Source organism: Pezoporus occidentalis, unplaced genomic scaffold (assembly GCF_034315485.1).
Source record: "Pezoporus occidentalis ecotype Australia unplaced genomic scaffold, CSIRO_AGI_Poc_V1 ctg3, whole genome shotgun sequence".
NCBI classification, from domain to species: domain Eukaryota; kingdom Metazoa; phylum Chordata; class Aves; order Psittaciformes; family Psittacidae; genus Pezoporus; species Pezoporus occidentalis.
The window spans coordinates 14,307,501-14,331,306 of NW_026914940.1; the positions used below are offsets into that span (position 1 = coordinate 14,307,501).

General features: G+C 37.2%; 1 protein-coding gene across 7 annotated transcripts in view; it reads left to right on the plus strand.

Annotated features, from left to right (window-relative positions):
* Positions 1-23,806, plus strand: part of TRPS1 (transcriptional repressor GATA binding 1) — a 216,732-nt gene that overhangs the window by 185,191 nt on the left and 7,735 nt on the right. For all 7 annotated transcript variants that reach the window (XM_062627138.1, XM_062627144.1, XM_062627143.1 and 4 more), the window contains one exon: positions 20,147-20,269. In XM_062627138.1, the coding sequence (XP_062483122.1) occupies positions 20,147-20,269 (123 nt within the window). The remainder of the gene's footprint in view (positions 1-20,146; positions 20,270-23,806) is intronic.

Here is a 23,806-nt window from a genome sequence, read left to right on the forward strand (position 1 = left end):
CTAAAAGTCTCTATCAGTCATAATGAAATACTGCATTGGTTTTGATCTCTTTGATATTCTGGAGAATGATAGTGTATGAGAATGATTTTTCTTTTTTATTGTCCTAATTTTAAGTGATGGTAGAGCAATGAATAGAATAATAATTTATTGAGTATTCATGCACTGTATGTATACTTTCATTATACATTTATAGAAGACCTATTGTTTTGTGTTTTCTGCTGCAGGCTAGTCTTGTAAAAGAATAGTCTAGAATAGACTCACTCAGTGCATGTGTTGTCCATTTGCCTGTCAGCAATAGTTTTGACAGAAAAAACAGGGAGTTTGAGTGACTGCTGGTCTGTCTTAAGGTATGGTAATGAGGCTAATTAGGAGAGATGAGAGCTGAACTGGATATGTGAAGGCAATTATCCGTGAAACTTTTGTCATGCTTTATCTTTATCAGATCTCTCTTTCTCTATTTTTGGCATTTGCCAGTGACACGCAGAATGGAAATATTTGAAGTGATACATATTTTAGAAAAACAAAGGAAAGAAGGCAGAGGGAAATTTATATGAGAATATCTCATTATTAAACTGTACAAGTCAACAAGGATACTATCATTCAGCAAGAAAAAAACTGTCCTTGTCACTTACATTTACATGAATTAAAATCAATTTTTGTAATAATGAACTTACTAGACATCTATATCTTCCATTAAGCTTACATTGCTTTATTTGCTCTTTTTTATTATGAATTGCTGCAGCAAGCATGTTGTGAAATGTACTTGAAAGAAAAGCATGAAAAGAGATTGAAAAAGGCATGAGAAAGTTCTCATTTCTGCTTTTGGGAGGCTAGTGGGATTTACTTTCAGACTGTTTCTTACACCAATCTAGTACAAACTGATTAAAAAACACTGAACAGAGCAAATGAAAACCAGGTGTCACAAGTCTTGATGAATCAATGCATATAATCCACAAAGAGAGAAGGTGATAAATGAAAGTTGCACATTAATGATACCATAACCGGGCTCAATTACTAGGCCATTTTGAAGAACCATAGTAACTTCACACATCTTTTTATGTTAGAAGTTAAAAATTACATCCTCTGAGCTCTCTGCACACTCCTGCTTCTTGCACTATGTCAAAAGACAGTATACATCTCATCCATTTTTAAGGAGAATATAATGTTAAAGAAAAAACTGGCTATGTAAGATATACTCAATGACTTTTTAAAAGAAAAAATTTCTTCATAATTTAGATCATTTTACTTGTACATTTTATATGTGTCTACCAAACATGCTTATAAAGTCAGATTACAGACTGCAAGTTGAATTTATCTTGGTAGTGTGTAGTTGTTTTTTCTGAACTTGCTGTAAGTATGGTACTCTTCATTAGGGACTGTAGTGACAGGACACGGGATAACGGGTTAAAACTTAAAAAGGAGAAGTTTAGATTGGATATAAGGAAGAAATTCTTTACTGTTAGGGTGGTGAGGCACTGGAATGGGTTGCCCAGGGAAGTTGTGAATGCTCCATCCCTGGCAGCGTTCAAGGCCAGGTTGGACGAAGCCTTGGGTGGTATAGTTTAGTGTGAGGTGTCCCTGCCCATGGCAGGGGGGTTGGAACTAGATGATCTTAAGGTCCTTTCCAACCCTAGCTATTCTTTGATTCTATGATTCTATGCCAAGAAATATAGTGAATAGATGTGCAATGAAGATCAACACTTACTGCCCAGATATTTTTCTATAAACACCAGTTGTTTTTCTAAGATTTTGTTTTGTATGTTAAAAGCTTTCAATTTACTGCCAGCAACAGCATCATACATGTCCAGAATTCCAGCACAAAATGCCTGGGGTCTACAGTAACCCTAAATTTTACCTGAAGAATTGAATTGTATTTTGTCTTTAATCTCATTTGCTTTTAGCTATGATATGGGAAGTTGCTTGATCTCAGATAGACTCATTACCCACTTGTAAGATCTCTAGTCTATAAAGTGCAGTGGACTGTCACTGCTGTCTTCCTCTCTTTCCCCTCCATTCTTCACACACACCTGTGCACGCACAAAACCACTTTCTTCATTCTACAAAGTTTACAAAGATAATTATAATCCACTGCCATTAGCTTCTTAGACAGCTTCTACTGATCTTTAGTAAAAAGGCTACTGTTGCCTCCAAGAGAGAGTTTTAAGAGCACCTTTTTCCACTGTATTTTATGTGATGGAGAAGGAGATGAAGAACCTTAGTCCACAGTCCACAGTCATAATAATAATTTTAAAATATAAATGAAAATTTAAATGAAAATTTAAAAAACTCCAAACAAAACTGGCATGGCAATTTTCTCAGAATGAGAATAAGGGAATGCCCACAGAAATGCCACTTTCAGGCATCAGCAAAAGCAGTGCTAGGGACCCAGGACCTCTCCCCAGTCATGATACCCTTTCTCACTGTAGAATTCGTGTTTGGTATTCACAGTTATAAAGATCTGGAATATAGCTTTGTGCAAGAGGGAAAACTGAAAGCAATCTTTAAGTCATTTATCTGTTACCTGTCAGCTTGACTAAACAGAAACTCCTTGTATGCATTCCTTACTCCCTTCAGCTTCTCTTCTCCTCTATTTACAGTCTGCTATATTATTCACGACTACTCATTAGTTTTTACAAAGAGAACAAATATGCTGGTCTCCAAGTGTCACTAGGAAGAGGACTCAAATTCTTCCAAACCAATACCACAGCTAAATAATCTGAAGAAGTAATTTATCTATTTGCAGAACCTTTTTTTTTTTTGTGCGTCTGTATGTCTTTAACTTATTTTCCTAGCCAGTTGACAATGGTGGTATATAAACACAACATTTTATTATAGTTCCACACTGTTGCAACAGGTTACCTATGGTACTTTTAATGAGTAGGTTACTAATGAAGTGTCATTTCCTTGCCTTATTTGGTTTGTGTTGCAACCTTAATTATATTTCGATTTTAGAATAAACTCTCAAAGTAGCGTACAGGGATTTGAACACACGACTTGCATTAACATTAATCAAAATCGCATGTCTGAATTCCCACCACACTAAAAATGTACCTTGGGATTGTTGATAGGGACTGGAGGGAGAGGGGGGATGGGGCATGTACATGCAAAAGAAGGCGTCATCAACGGCTTTGGTTAGTTCTGAGTTGTGTTTATGCTCTTCATACCTGAAATAGAAGATGGCAGAGAATACTGAAGCCCTTTGTTTGCAGACTGTGTTAGTGAGGACAGTGACAATTCATGTTTCCTCACTTTAATCAGCATGAACCCAGCAAATCCTTTTTGCTGATATGCTGAGGTTGTAACTGTAACCCCAGGGGGAACAGTCACGTCTTGGTTGTAACTGAGGTTTTGAATGGGAGGATGAAAGCCCGGTTCAGATAGAATAAAGCTTTATCTCCATCATCATCTTCTGTGCCAACCAGGGCTTTGTGAAAAACAGTGACTTTTTCAGCAATTTGCATATTGTCAGAGTTTCACATTCTCCCGTATTTTCCTAGTTTGGGTTCCAAGCAAAGTCTCAAATGTTACTGTAATGGAGGGAAACTCTTTCAGCAATTCTTGCAGTCCATGTGGAGGCAGTACCCAGTGTTTAGTGAGACAGCCTGCTCAGAGGATCTCCTGACTAATTAAGTAGGCTGCAGGGGTTAGATTAATTTCTTTATGGTTGGTCATGGATTGAAAAGTGTTGGTGTTTTTTTCACGCATGTGTTGACCCATTGGTGGCTAGTGGTCACAATTCAGAGATATGAGAAGATTTAATACCAGAATATCTCACAGAACCAAAATAAAATCATCTCTTCAGGCCCTTTTTAATTCATAAATAAAGTTTCATCACTAAAAATAAATTTTTAAAAAGCTGCACATACTGCTCCAGTACCAAATTCAAGAGAGTGTCTGTCTGGGAATTGGAACCAGTGAAGCTCAACTGTTTATAAGTTAACCATGGTTGTAAGTTGTGCTTTTGCAGCTATGTCTTCTGCTGGCTTCTTTGGAGCATCTTTAAAGAAATCTTGAAAGATGACATTCCATGTCTGAGCTAATCCATTCTTAGCATCAGAAGAAGCCTCCAGAAAAAAAATCCCTGACATTTCCTTGAAAATCCTATTTGGGAATGATGGGTGCCGACTGACTGAAAAACAGGAAAAAGAAGTTTCATTTACTGGATTTCAAAGCAGTTACCTCATAAAATAAATAATAACTTTCCATAATGCATTCCCATTAATCCATATATGTAATGCAAATAAATGAATAAGAAGTTTCATATCCTCCAAAGTTTACAATGATTTCACCACGTCAAGACAAACAGTTTATATCTATAGTGATGATTCACTGATCTGGTGTAGCACCCCAAGACTTGTTATAGAAAAATACAGTTATGTCCTTTTGGCTGTCTTAGGCTCTAACATTTAATAAAACCAGAACCTCAGGCATTTTTAAAATTTTTGTCTTAGGTCCAGTCTTGCAAAAGCTTATGGATGTGCTTAACTTTACACAGGTGAATAGGCTTACGAAAATAAATTAGATCTCTCCCATGCTTAAAATTCAGTACAAACTTTTTTTTTTTTTGTATGAGCAAGGCTTTTCTGTGCTGCTATAAAATTCATTTTTATTTCCACTTTATCACATTCAGATGCTTTCTTTGCTGTTAGTTTTTTTTTTCTATTATAAGCTAACATTTTTAGAAATGCAATGGCATTGGCGAGAAAAAGAGAAAAGACGTATTTGCAACTTGTATGGCTCCAACGAAAGTGCAAATAAAGATTGTCTTAATCCTTGAATCCAACCAAACCCAAATTAAAACTGTTAATAAACAAGCCAAGAGGTATTGCGTAATGAAACAGTTAAAGTAGCACTTGTTCCCTGGCAATGATAGAAAGGATTTTTTTCAGTTTTTAAAATTGTTTCAAAAGCATCTTTCAATGTACAATCCTTTTCAGTTTGCATCTGTCTGCATCGTGAGCGATCCTTTCACCCCCTTTTCAAAGCCATATGAAGCTAGCAATACAGGATAATTAAAACAAATCTTGAGTAAATTGTTTTGTGGAGATAGAAGTTTGATGGTTGAATATATAAAAAATTGTAACCAGATGTTGTGCAGAAGCCATAGTAGTTTAAAGATCATGAGCTTTTTCTTTTTTCTTTTTTTTAGTATGAAGCAAAAATATTCTAATCGAAGTTGTCAGCAGGAGTGAGACTAATATGCCTGTATTTGATTAAATAATAGTTTATTTAACATTCAGTGTGGCCCAAAATTGGCTGAGACTAGAATACAGAAACTTCTTACTTTAAATTTTTGTATTTAGAGTGAAAAGCAAATGTAGTTAGCGTTAACATTTTTGCTTGATATTCACAACTATTCTATTATTTGTCCACTTCTGTGTCTCATTGGAATGCTGTGCTATCCATGGCACATACATTTTCTCCCTATTTTCTTATTAACTGGTTGGTTGATGGAAGAAATGGAAAAAGAAAGATGGGCAATAAAGTCTGGAATGCACTGGTTGATCGGAATTATTACTGAAATCTGGTAGAACTTAAGAGCATAATACAAGCATCATCCAACATCCCTTCTTGCTAGTCTGTGCAAAGCACAGAAACTCCAGCAGGAACATTAAGGGGTGTTCTTGCATGAAAAGGGTTGTGTGTTTTAAAAATACAAGAATATTGAAATATGTGCAGTAGATATTCTGGCAGTTACTTACCCTATACAGGATAATAGTATTTAATGGATGAACTCAGAAGAAGTAGTGACTAAGATTCTTTCGTTAGTTGCTATTTTTTTTCTCTTGCTTCACTAAGGATCATAGTGATGCCTTCTCTAGTCAGATGCTGGGATTCTTTCTCTTTCCTTTTGTACTGCCATACTGCTTGGATAGCCCTGTAATCATATGTGATGCTGTGCATAAACAAGGGGATCCCCATCTTGCCTTCTGTGAGTAACCCTTTTTAAAACCATAGGAATTTCATTCTCATTCTGCTCTTTGTAGCTGTTTGGCCTTTTTTGTAACAAGGGACTGTGTGACTCATGATCCACAGACTGCAATGGATTTAAAAATGAACCATAAAGACATGAGTTACTTGGCTTATTGGTGGCATGTGTGTGTTTGCAAATACTTCCTGCAGAAATGCTTCAAATCAGGACTGAGATTTGGCATTTTTAACGCAGATCTGGCTTTAAAATAGATCATTCCAATTGTCGAGTGGTGTTGACTGTAGTAGGGTTTCCCAGTGTTTTCCTTTGCCCCCTGCCAGGGGAGCGGCACCCTTTAGGTGCCCTTGCAGTACCCTCTAGTGACTGCAGCAGACCGTTGCAGTTCAGCCTGCCTGCACTCAGTGCTGCCCGCCTGCTTCCTGTGCCTTCTCCTCCGTATCTGGGACTGCACGTAGCACTTTGAGTAACGCCGATCTTTCACTGCTCCTACAACCTGCCAGTAAACAGCAGACAAAGCCAAATTTGTAGGGAGGTCGCAACATTCTGTAGGAAACTTGTATTCCATTATGAGGCCATTAATCACTGAAATGTAGTAGAAAATGCAGCCCTGGCTGTGCATGCAGTATGTGCTATTGTGCTAACCAAGGCTGTTCCTGAAGCACAAAATATTGGCCATCTCGAAGGTAGGTCTTCCATGTCTGCCCTGATAGTGCCATACATATCTCAGGGCTCCAAAGGTAGGTAGCAAGGCCACAGTAAAATCAGCCAAGAATTACCCTTACCGTAGTGAAAGCCAAGCTCAGTGCAATAAGGTTTTTATCTTCTTTTTATATATATATTTTTTTCTTCTTCTATGCCTAAACTAGACTGGCATCATATCTGTGCTAGCTCTCTATGTGTTGTACCATCTTCTGCTCTCCTTGTGCTTTATGCAATAGGTGGAGTTACACTGGGTATGAGATAGGAGAGGATTTTATTTTTTTTGGCAAGAGTTAGTTGCAAAACATGAATTTGTTGAATGTTGTAGCTCAGGTGCTTAGCTTTGCACTGCTTTACAGTCGTTCCCTCATTAATTCACACTGCTATTAAAGGAAGCAGGGCCCAGTATTTATATTTTAGGAATTATTTCTGGGAGGTATAACTCATTGGTAATTTCTGCCTGATTTCAGAAAGATCTTTCCTTGTAAAAATCCATACATGTCACTTCCACTTAGATGTGTGAGCATTATTTAAAAGAGCAATACTCCCTCTATATCATGCGCAGATTTAAAGCTGGCTTTAGAGGGTCCAGGATGCTGGTCATAGAGAGGTAGCATTGGCAGCCATCTCAAAATCTCTTCAAAGGTCCAGAGACTGTTACTGCGTGAATCATTCAGTGTTCCTCACACCTTCCTCATCTTCCTGCTGATTTTACTATCAGGGTTTCACAGCCATGTCCGTTTCCATACGACCTGCCGCTAAGGTGTGAAATCCTAGTCCATGACACAGAACCAAAAAATTTCCTATAAAATATACGTAGGAAATAAAAGCCCTTCTCTTTTCAGTTCCTGAAAGAGGTCTTTTGGCAAGGATGCTGATGAAATAGAAGGTTACTTTTTTTCTCGTAGAGAAAGGCATGTCATTATAAATTCACTCCTTTATGGTGAACGTCTTTTTCCTTCTCACTCCTAAAGGTTCCAGTATGTGACAAAGAAAGGGAGTGAAAACAATTTGACATTCGCTGGTAAGGAAAACCTGAATTAAATTGAAAAGTTGAGACACTTAAAAGTGTCAGTTTTTGTTCTGTCGGTAAGAAAGACAGAAATGGCTTTGAATATAACCTGTTCACAAGTAACAGCTAGGATTTTTATACAGCATATCTAAATGTAAAGGTTTCTTTTTATTTCAAAACTGTGTACATGGGCCTTCTGGAGGCTGGTTTCAAAATCAGATAAATTGTGATACTAGCAGGTGGAAAGTAAAAGGGAAACTTTTTCCTGATCTTTTTGCCTAAATAGCAAAAATTGGTAAATTGACCAGTAGAATAGGACCAAACAGTTCAAGTCCGTGTTCTAACTCTGCACAAACACACGAACACGGTTAGACAACCCAACGGTCTTTGCCTCTCCAGTTACAACCTGGATGTACCACAGCTGCCTGCGAGAGAAGCTGTGGAGCTGTTTTACTGTTGCCACTTCAGAAAGGAAGCAGAGGGCTTGCTTTACAAAACATTCTTGTGCAGTCAGCTTCATTTAAGAAGCCTCCAAAGGATGTGAAAAATAAGTTAACTGTGGGCTTGCAGGATGGTTTTCACTATGCCTTTCCTTCCAGCCGAGTGCTTGATTTCTTGAATGCCGTTTTGCAGTCCTTCACAGCACTCTGAACGAAAGCCTGAGTATGTGACAGGGTGGGTACATGTCGTTCTCGTTGTGCAGAACTCGTGATGGAAAACCCCATTAAGTTATGTGTTTCTCTTGTACCGCTCTTCAGGCTCGTGCCATTTAAGAGAATGACTGCCCCCAGCAGTAAACTCACCCTGCCAGTTGCATTAGAAACAATTCCTTTGGTGAAATGCAATCTGTGGGAGTGATTCTGATGATGTAGATTTTGAAGCTAGTGTCTTAAGCAATTTAAGAAGCACGTTCTTAAAGGTAAGAGAAAAATTAGACTAAGGACATTGGAAGCCCTGCTGTGCAGTTAACAATATTCTCTCTGTTTAAATGTGAATGAGTATAAAACGAGCAGAGGGCATAGCAGTTTCTAGGGTTGCAAAGGTAGAAAAGCCCCAAATCTTTCATGAATGTTATTAAGATAATTATCTTTTTGGTTTGTTTGGTTTGTGTTTTTTTTTTTAATTTAAAAATGAAAATATGAAAGTAAAAATTTTTAATTTGTTTATTAAAAAAATATCTTTCCTTACTGGGTTATTCTCCTAGAATAAAAAAGAAGAGGTTAGGGCAGTTTTGTTATGAGCTAAAGTTTTATTAATAAGGGATTCAGAGTATACCTTTGTGCACACTGGTTTCCATGACTTTCCTTTTTTTGTGCTTTTGCATGCTTATACTGCCTCTAATATTGTATCAGGAAACACTTGGTTTTCTTTTTCTTTTTTGTTTTGTTTTTCTTTTTTAACCTTGTGTTATATCACAGATTTTAAGGTCTTCGGTCATTATGCTGTGGCTCTGTCTTGAATACCATGAAATGTTTCCTATCAAACTAGGAGACCATATGCCCATGTTGGCCTAAAATTCTCGGTACATCATGTACCAGAAATAGAAACTGGTAAAGATTCTTCAGAGATTGTGTTCACTTGTTCCAAAGACCTGGTTTGTTTATGGAAGGGATGCTTGCAGTACATAAACACTATTTAAGGAGAAATGTCTCCAAAATGCAGAACAGTTGTTCACTTCTCCCTCTCATCTTAATGGTATTTTTAAGGAAAGCTATACAGCACCCTATATTGAGTCTCATTTAGAAGCAAGCATTAGGATCTTGATAGGAAAGAGCAAGCAGAGAATAATTTTTGTAAAACCTACATTAGATACTTCACTCAGTTCCATGTAAGCATTTTGAAATTATTTACGGTGAAATTTAAAATAGATTTACCCTGGGTCTAGTAGTTGTGCTGTTTTACAGACTGCCATCTGTAACACGCAGCCTGGATGTTGGTCTGTTTTAATTAATACTTCTATAGCCATGAAATTTAAAATATTTTTCAAGGCAGACTAATAGGAATTGAGGCTAAAATTGATAGAAATTAATAGAACAAAAAAGTGGTAATCAGTTTACAGCCTCTCACTGAAGCTTCACAGAATCCTTGAGGCCGGAAGGCAGCTCTAAAGATCACCTAGTCCCACCCCACTGCTCAGAGCGAGGTCAGCCAGAGTAGGGTACTCAGGGCTGTGTCCTGTCAGGTTTTGAGTATCTCCAAGGACAGACATTTATAGCCTCTCAGGGCAACCTGTTCCTGTATTCAACCACCGTCACAGTAAAAAAGCTTTTCCTTTATTCTCACATGGAATTTCCTGTATTTCAGTTTGTGCATTTGCCTCTTATCCTCTCACTGGGCATCACTGAGGAGAGCCTGGCTCTGCCTTCTTTCCTTCTTCCATTAGGTACTTACAAATAAAATCCCCCTGAGCCTTTTCTTCCCCAGGCTGCACAGTCCCAGCTCTCTCAGCCTTTCCTTGTATGACAGATTCCCAAGACCCTTAATCATCTTTATGACCCTTAACTGGACTCTTTCTAGCACATGCATATTTCTCTTGTGATGGGGAGCCCAGCACTGGACACAGCACTCCGGATGTGGCTTCACCACGACTGAGCAGAGAGAAAGGTTATCTCCCTTGACCTGCTGGCAACGCTTTGCCTAATGCAGACAGGAGACTGTTGGCACTTTTAGATGGGTTAGCTTTATAAAAAATACAAATGTGAAGCTTTTTTGTTTTCATCTCTTCCCTTTTCATGACATACTTTCCTAGATGGGTGTTGTGATTGATCACAGCTTTAGTCCATTCTTGCTTCCTAAAGCTATAGAAAAGGAAGCCATCAAATGTTTGTGCTGGAAGTGGGATTAGAGGGCAGAGTAGGATGTATTATGTTAGACCCAATGACTTAGATGCAGGCTCTGCCTCATTGTCTTGTTATCAGGAAGTGTTTGGAATGGATTGGGTTAGATGAAAATGTCCATTATAAAAAGGCCACTACTTTTCAATATTTACCACACCGTGGTATCTGGGATACCACAGTTTCTTCTTAAGCTCACAATAGGAAATAACTATGGTAATTGTGTGGTATGGGTTGGCAATGTTGATTTTTCTGAATGGAAGCCATTCTAGCAACAGCACATAACAAGATCTGCAGTAAGAGTGAAATCCTAAGCATACTGAAAATAATAGGTGCACATAGTCCATTTTGGATCCCACCCTAGTAACAACTTTCTCATGGGGACTGCATGAGACTCAAATTATAGTTACTTCAGTTCCTGAACAAGTATATAAGTTATACCTGCCCATATGAAACATTTTCTCATTATATTTTTTTTTCTTTAATTAAAATTAATGGTCCTAAAGGGAATTTTTTGACGTACAAGTAACAGGTAAATGTTACCTCACTGGTTTTCACCAAGAAGTACACACCTAATTGACATTTCCTCTGATTCCTGAAGACTTGTATGAAAACTTTAAATCCTCATTTTGTAACTTTCAAATAGAAATTATTCTTCCAGTGTAGTTTCCAGATTTGGGGTGCAAATCTGGGAGGATGTAGGCGATCAAAAGTCAGTGGGACTGAGGCTTCTAAGACACTTAATGTCTTTTGAAATTTTTACCCCTGAGGAGCCTTTCCCCTGCTGATTTTGGCAGCCCTCAGCCAAAGTCTACAAATGAGAGTTCCTCCTCTCAGCTGCTAGCTTTCTGAGCCATTTTCTATATAAATAGAGATCACGTGGACTTTAATAAGGTCAGGGAATGTTTTTAAATGTCTGTAATTTTTACTTTTTTTCCCCCTCAAAACTTAATTTTGCCCATCTGATTTCTGTGGAAGTGGGAACAGATGCCAGAAGCTGAGAACTCCAGCAGCTTTGTGCTCACTCTTACAGCGGAGCACTTGCGGGATTGGGACCCTCAATTACTATCACATGTAGAGTTACATACTGGCTCTTAGCTGAAATCTGCAAAAGCAGTCTTGTTCTTCTACCATGTCAAAATTAAGGTGTTTAAGGAAATATGGACATATCTTTGCTACATTTTTTCCTGTTCATCTGATAAGTGGGATTACTTCATGAAAGTAGGGATACATAGGATACCTTCTTGAACATAAATTCTCTGGTATTAATGCCTAAACATAAGCATCTAATTCCATGTTTAGGCACCTTCATAACTGGCTTTTTATCTCAGAAAGTGAGTCTGTTTATAGCAAAGTCTAACTGTTGATTTAGATTCCCTGTTTGAGACAGCAGGGCTTGGATATTTTTTGCCTTGTGCCAAGAAATGAAAGTCAGAAGCATTTCCAATTTTCTCGATGTCTCTTTCAGTGTGCTTAGTTTGAGGGCAGTACTTTTATCCAATTACTGATCAGAAGGATGGTAGTCTGATTTTGTACATTTTATACCGTTTATATTGTGTTTCTGATTTCAAAAAATGCAACAAACTCCTAATGGCTTAGATGTGTTCTCTAACAGCAGCTGAGCTTGTTTGGAAGCACACGGCATTTGAAAGGAGCAGCGATCTGTGTGTACGAGCACTGAGGTTTCACGCAACTGTTCAGCATCGGAGCTGCTGCGTGAATCTGTTTCAGCTAAGTGCTGGTGGAGAAAAGTTTAGGGCAAGGATCGCAGTTCCCAAACCAGACTCCCTCTGTCCTGCTTCTGCACGCTGATGCAGCTACCTAACCTTTTTTCTGTAGGGAACAGTCTTTTTCCTAAATTGTACCTCTTTTATTAATGGTATTTTTGATTGCTTCATGTAAGTACTGTTTTAAAACTGCCTGGGTAGGCAAGCTGATTTGAAAAAGCAGGAAGACTTTCAGCCAGAAACTTAGCAATTTTTACTGCAGTCCCTAAAAAGGACTGATAATACCTGTTGCAATACTAACTTCATAATTCTGGTGAAGATACTGAGAGGTGCTGCTGGCAGCCTTTTCCTCTTAGGTGATAAACTGCAAAAAGAAAACAGGACACAAATTTAGCCAGATTATAGTTTAAATACTCACAAGCCCACCTTCAAAGAGATAGCACATTACCTTGAGTCGATGTACAGGAGGAAGAGAGGAAAATGGTGCTACACTGGGGAAAAACCAAGACAATCAGGGCTTTCTTCTTGAGCAGCTGCAGCCAGTTCCACTAATGGAAGTGCAAGAGCAGAAACTGGCAGCACAAGGTATGCGTTCGTTTTTACAGATGGCGATGCAGACAAGTTGGTAATTGAGAAGGAAGTCGTGTACGTGAGCTGTTTGATGGGGGATAGCCCATTACAGTACTTTCCTGTGTAATTGACTCGGTGAGTTATTGGAGACAGAATTTCTATTCCTTTTGAATAGGTTTCAGTGACTGCAAACTGACATCATTATTGTGCAGGAAATGCAGGTTTCCAGGTTTCTTTTCTCTTTTTTTTTTTTTTTTTTTCTGTTGGTGTTAATAAAGCTTTCAAAATTAGTTTTCAGGTTGCCTTCACAGAAGTCTTTGTTGGTATTGCTGGTAGACAGTGGCAAAACACACCAGAAGTAAGATCAGACCATGGTGTGGTAGCTGCTGTTTAAGGAACTGTACGAGATTTAAGGGTGATCTGCTTGTGCGACTTGAAGGATTAGACCTTAAAAATATGTTATATGTAGTAAAAGTCAGGTGAAGGAAACTGCTTTCTAAAAAACAATACTTTTTGTAGAATGATCAAGTAAATATTTAACTCTTTGCAAACCAAACTAACATATAGCTAAACCAGAAAATATTTCACAGTGTTCATTACAAATACCTCATACCATAAATATGTATACGTGTCTGTGCATATGTATTTAGCCCAACAGAAGATCGCATATATTTTTAACACACAGTATTAAAAATAAGCTTCCTCTGACTGTGACAAGGAAGTCTAATCTGCAGTTTTATTGTTTCATATATGTGCCACTGCAGATCTTGAGGGGGAAACTGAAATTACCTTCCATCCCTGTTTCGGTTAACAAGGAGATACACTGTGAACTGCATAATTTTCACTGATAAATACTGAAATGCATGAAAATCAATAAGTCATTGTAAAGTGTATTGTGATTATTTATGTGATCCCGTAGCTGCATGTGGCTCTTAACAGATGATGAAGGCGATGGTAAAATTCCGGCCTTGTGGAGCTGAGGCTCTGGCTGAAGGTGGGTGTCTGAAGCCAGGTCCCTTCCACCACAGTGGCAAAGGTTGGGTCAGCTGTAGCCTGGAGGAGGAAATAAAGGTGAGGAGGTGACAGCGGTGAAGAGATCCAACAGCAAGTGATTTAGTGGCTTCTTTGAATAGCTATGCTTTTCTTAATTTAATAATTTATTTTGATTAGCCGTTGTTTTAGTTTAGAAGCAATCCTGACATCCTACACTAATGTCTTACTAAATTCTTTTTCCTTAGTGAGACACAAAGTGATTTTAGTTTGCTGCCTGGTTTTTGGGGTGGTTTGTTTCGGTTTTTTTTTTTTTTTTGAGTAGTGAATGCCACTGTCTCTTAAGGTAGCTTTACAAAATATAGGGAAATGCTTCAAATGCTGGGACAAAATCTACTCATCTTCATTTTTATTGCTGATAAAAGAAAAAATAGCAGTTTACATGCACGTTAAAATATTTACTATCCTTAAGGGATCAGGGGTAGGATTCTGAAAGGCTGTGCTAGCAGTAATATTTAATTTACTGCCTGGGTTTTTTTCCCCTCTATAGCCCCCTTCCTACTCCTGTCATTAAAAGTTTGTAATACAGCATATATCATAAATAGATGGTGTCATAATAGAACATTAAAAATTCCACTAAAGTTTTTATATGAATTAGGTGTGTAATTTTAACTTTCCTTTTGGCATTTTTACTTTCTTCCTACTTTTCCTTTCCTAACCTCTTTCGTATGCATCTTTCAAATACAGCTCTTTAATATAATTGTTCTTGAAAATGTCTTAGATGAAGAGTTTGGATTTGGCACATTCAATTGACTTCAAAAGGCATCTGTTAACTCATATTTAAGGTTGAAAACAACTTCTACTTTAACACTCTGCTTTATGTGCTTTACTATTTCTGTCAACTTCTGATTTGGGGCCGAAAATCTGCTGTGCCTTGTCTATTCCTGAAAGCTGTCCAAGTTATAAAGGGAAGAAAACCCAATGCCTTTCTTTTTAATTTAGACATACTTACAGCAAAGGCAACTAAAATTTTAAAATGTGAAACTTTACAGATACATAGTTGTGGTTGGTTTCATAGTTGAGAGAGAAAGCAGTTTTGATTAAACACATTCGGGAAGGTCTGTGTGTGCCTCTAGAGCCAAAAGAAATGAGGGCTGAAAGATTCTTTCCCCATCCTAAACAGAAGACAGTAGCACTTACTCCAACATCCAGATGCTGCTTTGCTGCCCAGGTTTTAAACTTCAATTAATCTGAGCCTCACCAAAACTGAAGAGAACTAAATGCACCCTAATATAAAGAGGACAATACCTGGAAAGACCTAGCAGGTGTGAAACAAGAAATTCTTGAATACTGATGGCAGTGAAAACACATCATACACAGATGTAACCACAAATGTATTATACCATTTTTCTGAACCATGTGGTAGCAGCCCAATGATGACAGGTATGAGGCCAGCTGCTTAAAATTGATCCTCTCCACAAGTGGGTCACCTGGCTCATACTAAACCGAGCACATGCAGGTTGCCTGGTGCTCTCCTTTTGGACCTCCCACGTTGCCAGAGAGCATCCCGAGCCAGTGTTTTGCCTTTTTATTAGTGAAACATTCATGATTATAGTTCCCAACTCTGTTGCTGGAAATAGGTTGGGCATGTGCTTATTTCTGGGTAACATTTATGATTTCCCTGCACCTCATGTTCTGGAGCTGTGATTACAGTGTGCTCTGTTTCTGGCAGGCCACAGGTGATAAAAAAAGTACACTCAAGTCTTCATCATACCATGGTTTTGTGATGGGGAAGTGAAAGTAATCAGCAAAAAGAGAAGTTTTGTTATGTCCAAAACCAAGAGGGTGATGTAAGAAGAATGTTTGGCTGATGCTTGTGGAGTCTATTTGAGTTTCTAAAAGCATCTTCTGGCAGAAATTTTGAAAACAGGATGTATTTGGCACTAGCAGAGTGTCAGGCACTGTTGCTTAGTCTAGCTAGCTAAAAAGCCACAGTTCCTGAGCAGTGTTTTTTGCTGTGCTTTTATAGTATAGATTTTGGTACATTAAGTTCCATTGAAAAAATAACTGAAAATTTGGTACATTTTTAAATATTTTTGTATAACTGTGGAGTGTAATGACAATTCTGCATGGCTACCAAGTTTGAAATCATGTAAACTGTAAAACTGTAGGGTCATCCTTTTAAATCCTAAAGCAGTTTTTGTGAAAAAGAAGGTCTCGATCCTGTCGAGATGCCTGAGTGAATTGCTTTTTATGGTATCCTTTGCTGGTTGATTGCCTAGCAGAAAGCACTCCTAATAATTTTGTTGTTTCAGTGAAGTATTGGTAACTGTTGAAAATCATTTAAGGAGTTTAAAAAAAAATAAATTAGGCATTTGGGCTTGGCAGTGTGGGTACCAAGTTTCAGACGTGTTCAATTTGAAATGGTCAGGATATGAAACCATAAAAAAATGTGAGTAAATACTCTGCATATCAAGGGTTGTTATGTAATTACATGCTTTCAGCATGGTTCTTACTGAGGGAAAACAGTAGAGAGATCTGCAAGACATTCAATGAATAATTACAAACTTTCATAGTTTAGCTACATAAAAATAATAATCCACTTGTTGCTTTGCTACTACTAAAATACTAAAATGTGTGCATACTTTTTTTCCCCAGAGCAAAGCAACTATGACTGTAGATTTGTTAGAAAGTTATCTGAAAAACTTGAAATCCCCTCTGCCTCCCAACCCCCAGTTTTGGCTAATCTCCAAATTATAAACAGCTGAACTGATTTAAATGAAGTTTTCTGTACCAAAAAAGAAAAGAAAGAAAAAAAAAAGGAAAAGAAAAATTACATCTGGGCTGACAAAAACATGTTTCATCCCAATGTGATTTGAGACAACCATGGTACTAAATACCCAGACCTAGGAACTGGAATGGAAATAGAGACAGGCTCTTCACTGCACTGGCCCATTCAGGATTTGGGATAGTAATATAGTAGTTATAAGGCTCCAGATGATTAAAGTTTGACTTAACAAATACATATTTTAGTTATTTAGACCCTTTTGGCTTATTCTTCCAAGGATGTTCAGGAAATTTTTGTAGACAACTCCAGCTAATGCTAGTGGCATTGATCGCAGACTGAAACCTGTGGCTCGAACCTCCCCATAACCAGTTATGTTGACTTACCTTCTCTGGGCTGACCTTAAGAGATTCACTATAAGTATGTGTTCACATTTGAAAAAGAGCAAAAGCTTCCATAACACATTTCTTGAAAATGCTGGCTAGGGTGGTGCTTAGCAGAGCACTTGAGCGTATGGCTGGGTTTTATGGAGGCTGTGGGCCATAGCTGATGTGCAGACTTTTAAGGCCCAAAGTCTTGTTTGTATTTTTTTTAAAGAAACTCCATTGGTTTAAGACAAGATGACTAGAGCATTGTAGGCTTTTAAAAATAGACTCTTTTTTTTTTCTTGTAGACGTGATGAACATTTCTCATGTATATTTTGACAAGCAGGTCTTTTCTATGATCGGTAGGATCTGGGAATCAAGAATATTTAATCCTGATCTTTCACGGTCCTGTTTTACACCAGGAAATCTATTGTAAAGCTGTGTGTCCCCACAATATAAAAAGCTGTTTCATAAACAAAAGTAACAGCCTTGTAAGTTTTTTCAGAGGTAGTTTAATTCATAATTTATTTTATAGATATTGGAATAATCATTGTTGATTGTCCTGAAAGGTCCTTAAATAATGCAGAAATAAGTTAAATATATGGTGCAACACCTAGGGCAGCATGTAGGAAAACTTAACTTTACATTCAGTGTAGGGAAAAATGTTTAGCTGAACTACTTTGAAATTTTAAACTGATAAATAATTCGTAAACACTAAATAAGCACAGGTATAGGTTTTTGACATGTATAGCTACTATGTAAATTGTCATCTGTAGTCATTGTATTATTTCATTGCAACTAATGTCCAGTTTGAAACATATTTTTCTTTTAAAAAAGAGAGAAAAAATGAGTTACTTCTGTCAATGTTTCAAAAATATAATAAGTCCATAGGATTTCAGTGTTATTACACCTTCTAGGACTATTCAGGCATGTACAAATGCAGTGTATAAACTAGACCTCTCTATATATATTTGACTTTGTAGAGGCTCTTTCCCAAACTCAGTGAACACAAACAGAAATATAAGGGTGGAAGGACTGGCTCAGATTAAGACTCCACCTAGTTACTACACCAAACCAAGAAGTCATAGGCCAGCAGACAAGAAGTAGGAATGGCAAGGAACAGTTCTGCAGTTGTGTCTGAATCCTGGCCATATACACTCATTTCCAACTGGAAACTTCTCACCCTTCATGTGGACCAAATTGGGGTTAGTTTAGTGAGGCTTTTATTGTACTTTTGCAGAAAATATTTCAGCATCCAGGTAAAGTTGGGCAAAGATATGCAACCACAAAAAAAATTCGGAGCTTCAATTTACTTATAGATGAGCGTGGCTTCCCAGGGTGAGCTGCATCTCATATACACAGCTAGTTAGATGTTTGCTAAGGGACATCAACTACCATTTAGTTCTCCTGTTAGACAAATTGAGTAAAATGTAACATATTAATGCTTCTGATTTAAGAGACAAAATAGAGGATGACGTAAGGGCATGAGAGAGAGATTATCTTGACTACAATCTTGATTTTATTGTATCACTTTAAAGTAGCACAACCTGGTGTACTAATGAAACTGTGTTCTTGGTTTAAAAGGGCAATTGTTAGCCTGACTTTGTGCTCACTAAAAACATTTCCCCAATCTTGTTAAATTACTGCACTCATTTCAGATTTTTATAGCTGTGCAGCTTACCATCCCTAGTTTCTTTACGTTTCATTCATTTTCCTTGTATTGATGATTAATGGAGGATGTCGAACGTTAGAGTGAGCAGGCATCAGCAAATGCAAGATCATAATTAGTTTAGCTGACGAGGGCCTCTGATAGCACTCGCATCTGGATGGAAAAATTACCCTATAGGGAACTGGCTGCTCACCAGGTCTTTTTAGTGATACATTGTGAAACACCCGATGAATCAAATGCCCTTTCAATGCCAAGAAAGTGTTCCAGTCTTGAAGCCAAAATTATGTCTGCAGAAAGCTTTCCATTTGAAATGTATCAGAGTACAATTATAACCATTGTATTTTTTTGGCATGAACACCACTTTTCTACAGTATGGACTAAAGTTAAATAAATTACTTAAATTTTATGAAACCCTGAAATTCTTACTTACAGTGTTGGTAATTTTTAATTTATAATAAAATTAGTTTTCACCCAGTCTGTTTTTCCCTGTACTCAGCCATTCTTATCTTACATGCTGAAGATTTTGTATTGATTTTTTTTTCCTTTGCAAAAAGGGAACAGAGTTGAAATTCAGATTTTACTTTTCAGCAAAAGAATTCCATTTCCTGCTTATAAGTATTTGTGCCCACAAACACAGCCTGACTTTTGTTTAAATGAGAAGTTTAATGAAATCATTACTCTGTAGAAAGAATTTAATGAGCAATACTCATAAATGTGTCTACTTTTAACTATTCCTGGATCATTATGAAAGCTGATGAATGCACAGTTCAGTCTGGTTAAAAATCAATTTGTATTTAGGGAAGCTATACCATGCCTTTCTTTGCTTGACTAAAATAAAGAAATTATCCATCGATGAGGCAGTATTTTCTGGGGTTTCAGGTGAAGTTCAAAAGAAGTCTCATTAAGAATACTGCACTTTTATTTGTTTGGCAGAGGTTGCACCTTGTTCATAGTGAGCTCTGGGAAATATGTGGTAGGTTATACTGATTCCAGAAGTAAGCAGGAAAGGTGAACTGTATATCATGCATTCAATTAATGAAGTATAATCTATGTTAAAGGAATTAGTATCATGCAGATACAAACTCTTAATTAAGTGAAGTGGTGGTGTTTCAGAGTTCTTGCTACTGATCACACTTAAAAATCAAGCAACCTAAAAAGAAATAATCTGTTGTGAAATGTGTTGAACAAATCAGGAGAAGTTTACAGAATGTTCTCTGTCAGCCTCCAGAGGGTTTTTTCAGTATTTGCTGTTTAGAAACCATCATTAAATGCACAAAACCTGAAGTTCAAAAAGTTAAAGCTGTTATTCTGAAAAGGCTTTGGTGTTTCACACACCTCATCCATCACTCTATGGTTAATTATAATGAAAATCAGTGGTGCCTATTAAGCACAATTGAACCTGACCTCATTATGGGCAGTGTGGTTTTATACTGTCATTGTTGCCAGTCTAGAAACAAAACTCCTGTGTTGATTTGTCCTAACTCCGCAGCTCATGTGACTCACCTCTGACCTGCTTTTTTTTTTTCTCCTGTTTTTTTTTTTCCTTTTTCTTCCCTATTTCAGAGACGTAGAGGCTCGGGTGTTTTTTGTGCCAATTGCCTGACCACAAAGACCTCTCTCTGGCGGAAGAATGCAAATGGTGGATATGTATGCAATGCGTGTGGCCTCTACCAGAAGCTTCACTCGGTAGGAAGAACTTACTGGTTTGTTCAGAAAAAAAAAAGGGTTATACAGCTAAGCTGGGCAGCTGTGGTCTTGTCTGGATGTGTGATTAGTACCACTCCCTGGCCTGCAGTTAATTTCCTAACAGGGTTTTTGCTCTATGGTCACTTTGGGATCAGATGTGATTCATTATGAAGCAAGCTGGGATGCTGTGGGTAGATGTGTTTGAGATCACCAGTGATGCATTTAATTATTTTGATACAAAATAAGGGGAAAATTATTTCGTTTCTGGGAATTCAATTTAAAGACATACAGTATGTCGTGATGAAAGCTCTCTAAATTCAAGAGCCCTCATGTTTGTAAGAAAACAAAAAAGGCTAGACATTACATCTATATCAAAAATACCCCTTGCTGTGTGTTTTGTTTTCCTTCACTTTTCTGCCCCCCTTTATTCTTGACAATAGATTTCCTGGACATGTGGGGTGGTGGTATTTCTACAGTTCTTTTTTTCAACAGTTCTTATAGTCTGATGGAGGATTCTGAAATCACTCAACAAGGAAGCTACTCACTTGGTGGCACTCATCACTTGGTGAAGGGAAGATTCACCATCCCTCAGGATCAGGCAGGGAATAAGTAATAAAGGATGGTCTATATTGCTTTTCATCTTATTGATTTGATCCTGAAAGATGTTGAATGCTCTGGTCCAGGTCCAGGAAAGCCATGCTTAAGTGTTTCCTTGGATCAGTGCCAAAATGTTCAGAATCTTTTAAGCTTAAAAACCACTCGTTAAATATTATCTCTGCTATCTTTAATAGGAGCACATGGGAGAGTCAGGTGACCAAGATTTGACTCTAATTAATTTTTAGAACATTCCCATGAAGTTAGAAAGTGTTAACTATTTTTCAGAAATAGAACCTGAGGCAGCCTTTGGGAGTTTGCCAAGAGAACATAATAATTCAGGCTTCTAGCCCAAATCAGATTCTTTGTTGTGGCTGAGACTGCGTATTTTTTAAAACCTTTTTTTTTTCAGAAACTCCATTTTCAAAAAAAAAAAAGAAAAACCCACTTAGGAAACTATATTTTAGATGCATTAAGACAGCCAGGAGCCTATGCCTCTTTAAATTTGAGGCATAAGCTTCTAAATCAGTAGTTTCTGTGAATTTTACCCTTGATCTTGTGTATAGGCTGCTTAACCATCGTGTTTACTCAAGATCCTGTCCAGTCAGCCCACTTAATATAAAAGATCCAGTGTTTGAAAGCAGCAAGACCATCACCAGTCTGAAAACTTAGCTCTGTTTGCCATGTGCTGTCAGAGGTCAGTAACTGTTATTAAGCTCCAGACCAACCCATACAGGCAGACAGTATCTGAGCAGAAGATGGATGCATGATCTCTGACCAGCATTTTGGCCAGATCTTACTGAAAGTGTCTCTCAAAGTTTTAGATATAATATCTAATTAAAGAAATTGATCAGGGGTGAGCATTCACAAAGATTTTAAGGACAGGTTGGCTTTTTATCCTTATTTTAACATTGGAGAACTTTGTAGAACTTCCATTTAGAGTGTCCATTTTCCCTTTTTTTTAATTTACTTCTCACTATAGTGTTGGCTCTTACTGTGATTATTAGCATAACTTACTGAATAGATAAAAGCTACAAGAATCACCTATGAATTCAAATATGTAGCTCAGATAGTTCTTAGGAACTAGTAGGAACAATTCAGTGTGCTTCCAACAATAATAATTAGCAATACAATGTCAAACTTCGTTTTATGCAAAAAGAAAGCAGGAAGCTGACACTATCTTTTTGCTCAACTGTTCAAGCATGGCAATAAGCTGTCATTTGGTGGACATTTGACATTAATATCTTCAATTGAACTTTGACCAAACAAATGGAGAGAAATTTAATTAAGCCTCCACTCTGTTGTGTTGTGATAGCAACTCCATTGTAAGTTGGAGACTGAAATAATCAAACAAATTTCTCCTTTGGGACACCTTTTGAGACGATGTTATGCAAAGGGATGTTCTTTGGGGTGTCACCGGAAAGATGAAAGTTTCTTTTATCTGTCTGCCTATCTCTTCATGAAAATTTACATTAAGTACTATATAAATGAATGTTTTCAAATTAAAGATTTTAGGATAGTGCAGTTACTAGATAAATGTTTGAAGCTATAAAAATTAAAGGTAATAGAACTTTCTCTTCTGTGAGTATTAAACTAAGCAGCACTATACAACTGAGTAACATTCACCTATAGTAGGTTTGCACGCTTCATAGCTCCCTTTTGATTGGATTATCACTATTGAGAACTACTGTCCTGATTAACTCAAATATGTATATAGTACACTCATCTCTAAGGTCCCTTTTTTATTGTATTTAATGAGAGAAATTATAGTCTATCAGATACTACTGGGTGGTAGTGACTGACACATTAACATGGTAGTATTGATTTCTGCTCCAACTCATATTTCCATTTCTATGATACCTAAAATAATGACTTTGACCATTATTATTGAGGTGCAGTTCCTCATTTTTAATATCTATAACTCTAAGGCCACAGAAAACTAGATTTTGTTCCCTAGTTATTCCTTGGCCACATCCTTAGACTGCTTCAGTGAGGAGTTATAGCATATTATTCTAGGGTTAGAAATAAGTGATCTTCTAGCAGAGAAGATCACTTATTTTCCATGGAAGTCTAATCACAATAATTTAATAAACTATTTGCTGAATTTTGTGGCTTTTTTTATTAAGTTAGTCATGGTTAGGGTAGCAAGATTGCCAATTGATATAGAGATAGCAAAAAAAAATCCTTGCGATCATACCCAATATATTATGTGTAATACATAAATAAGGATCTGCCATACGGCGTTTTAAAAGCAAAATATTTCTGTCTGCCTTACTTCCAACCAGGTATGTTTATCTGCACCTTACTAATATTAATAAGGAAAATGTGAGTAGCTTTACTCCACTGCAGAGTCTGGTTTAATCAGCTAAAGAATAGTCAGATGAGTAGTTATTTGCATGCTGAAGAATTTCTAAGTTGGACCTACAGCTTTTAACTCCTAATAGGGTGTAACTTTGAAGAGACAGAGCTGCCAATGAATGTGTGAGGGTCTTTAATCACAGGTATGAAGATATTTCTTTTAACTACTTCCACGATCAGACTTCATACCTGTAGCATGACAAGTAAGAAATTCCACTTTTGAAAGGTTATCCAGAAGCCATATGAAAGTGGTCTGTAGTGTATAAAAAAAAGTTCAATAAGAGCAACATCAATAATATTCTAAGACCTCACCTAGCATGTTAGTATGACAGTCTTAGAATTGTCATAAGAAAGCGAGGATATTACACTGAGCCTGTAGTAAAGAGTATATGCTTATGCGTATCAATTAGCTATCGATTCTGCAAGCTATAAACATTTATTTGCATGGAATTCACATAGAAAATATTGTAATTTTATCTAACATGATTTTCCCTCAACTTTGATCTGTTTGAGGAGGCTGGTTCAGGTTATGTTTTTCTGCTAAGTTTAAGTTTTGCTTATTAAAAATCTAGATCAAAGTGTATA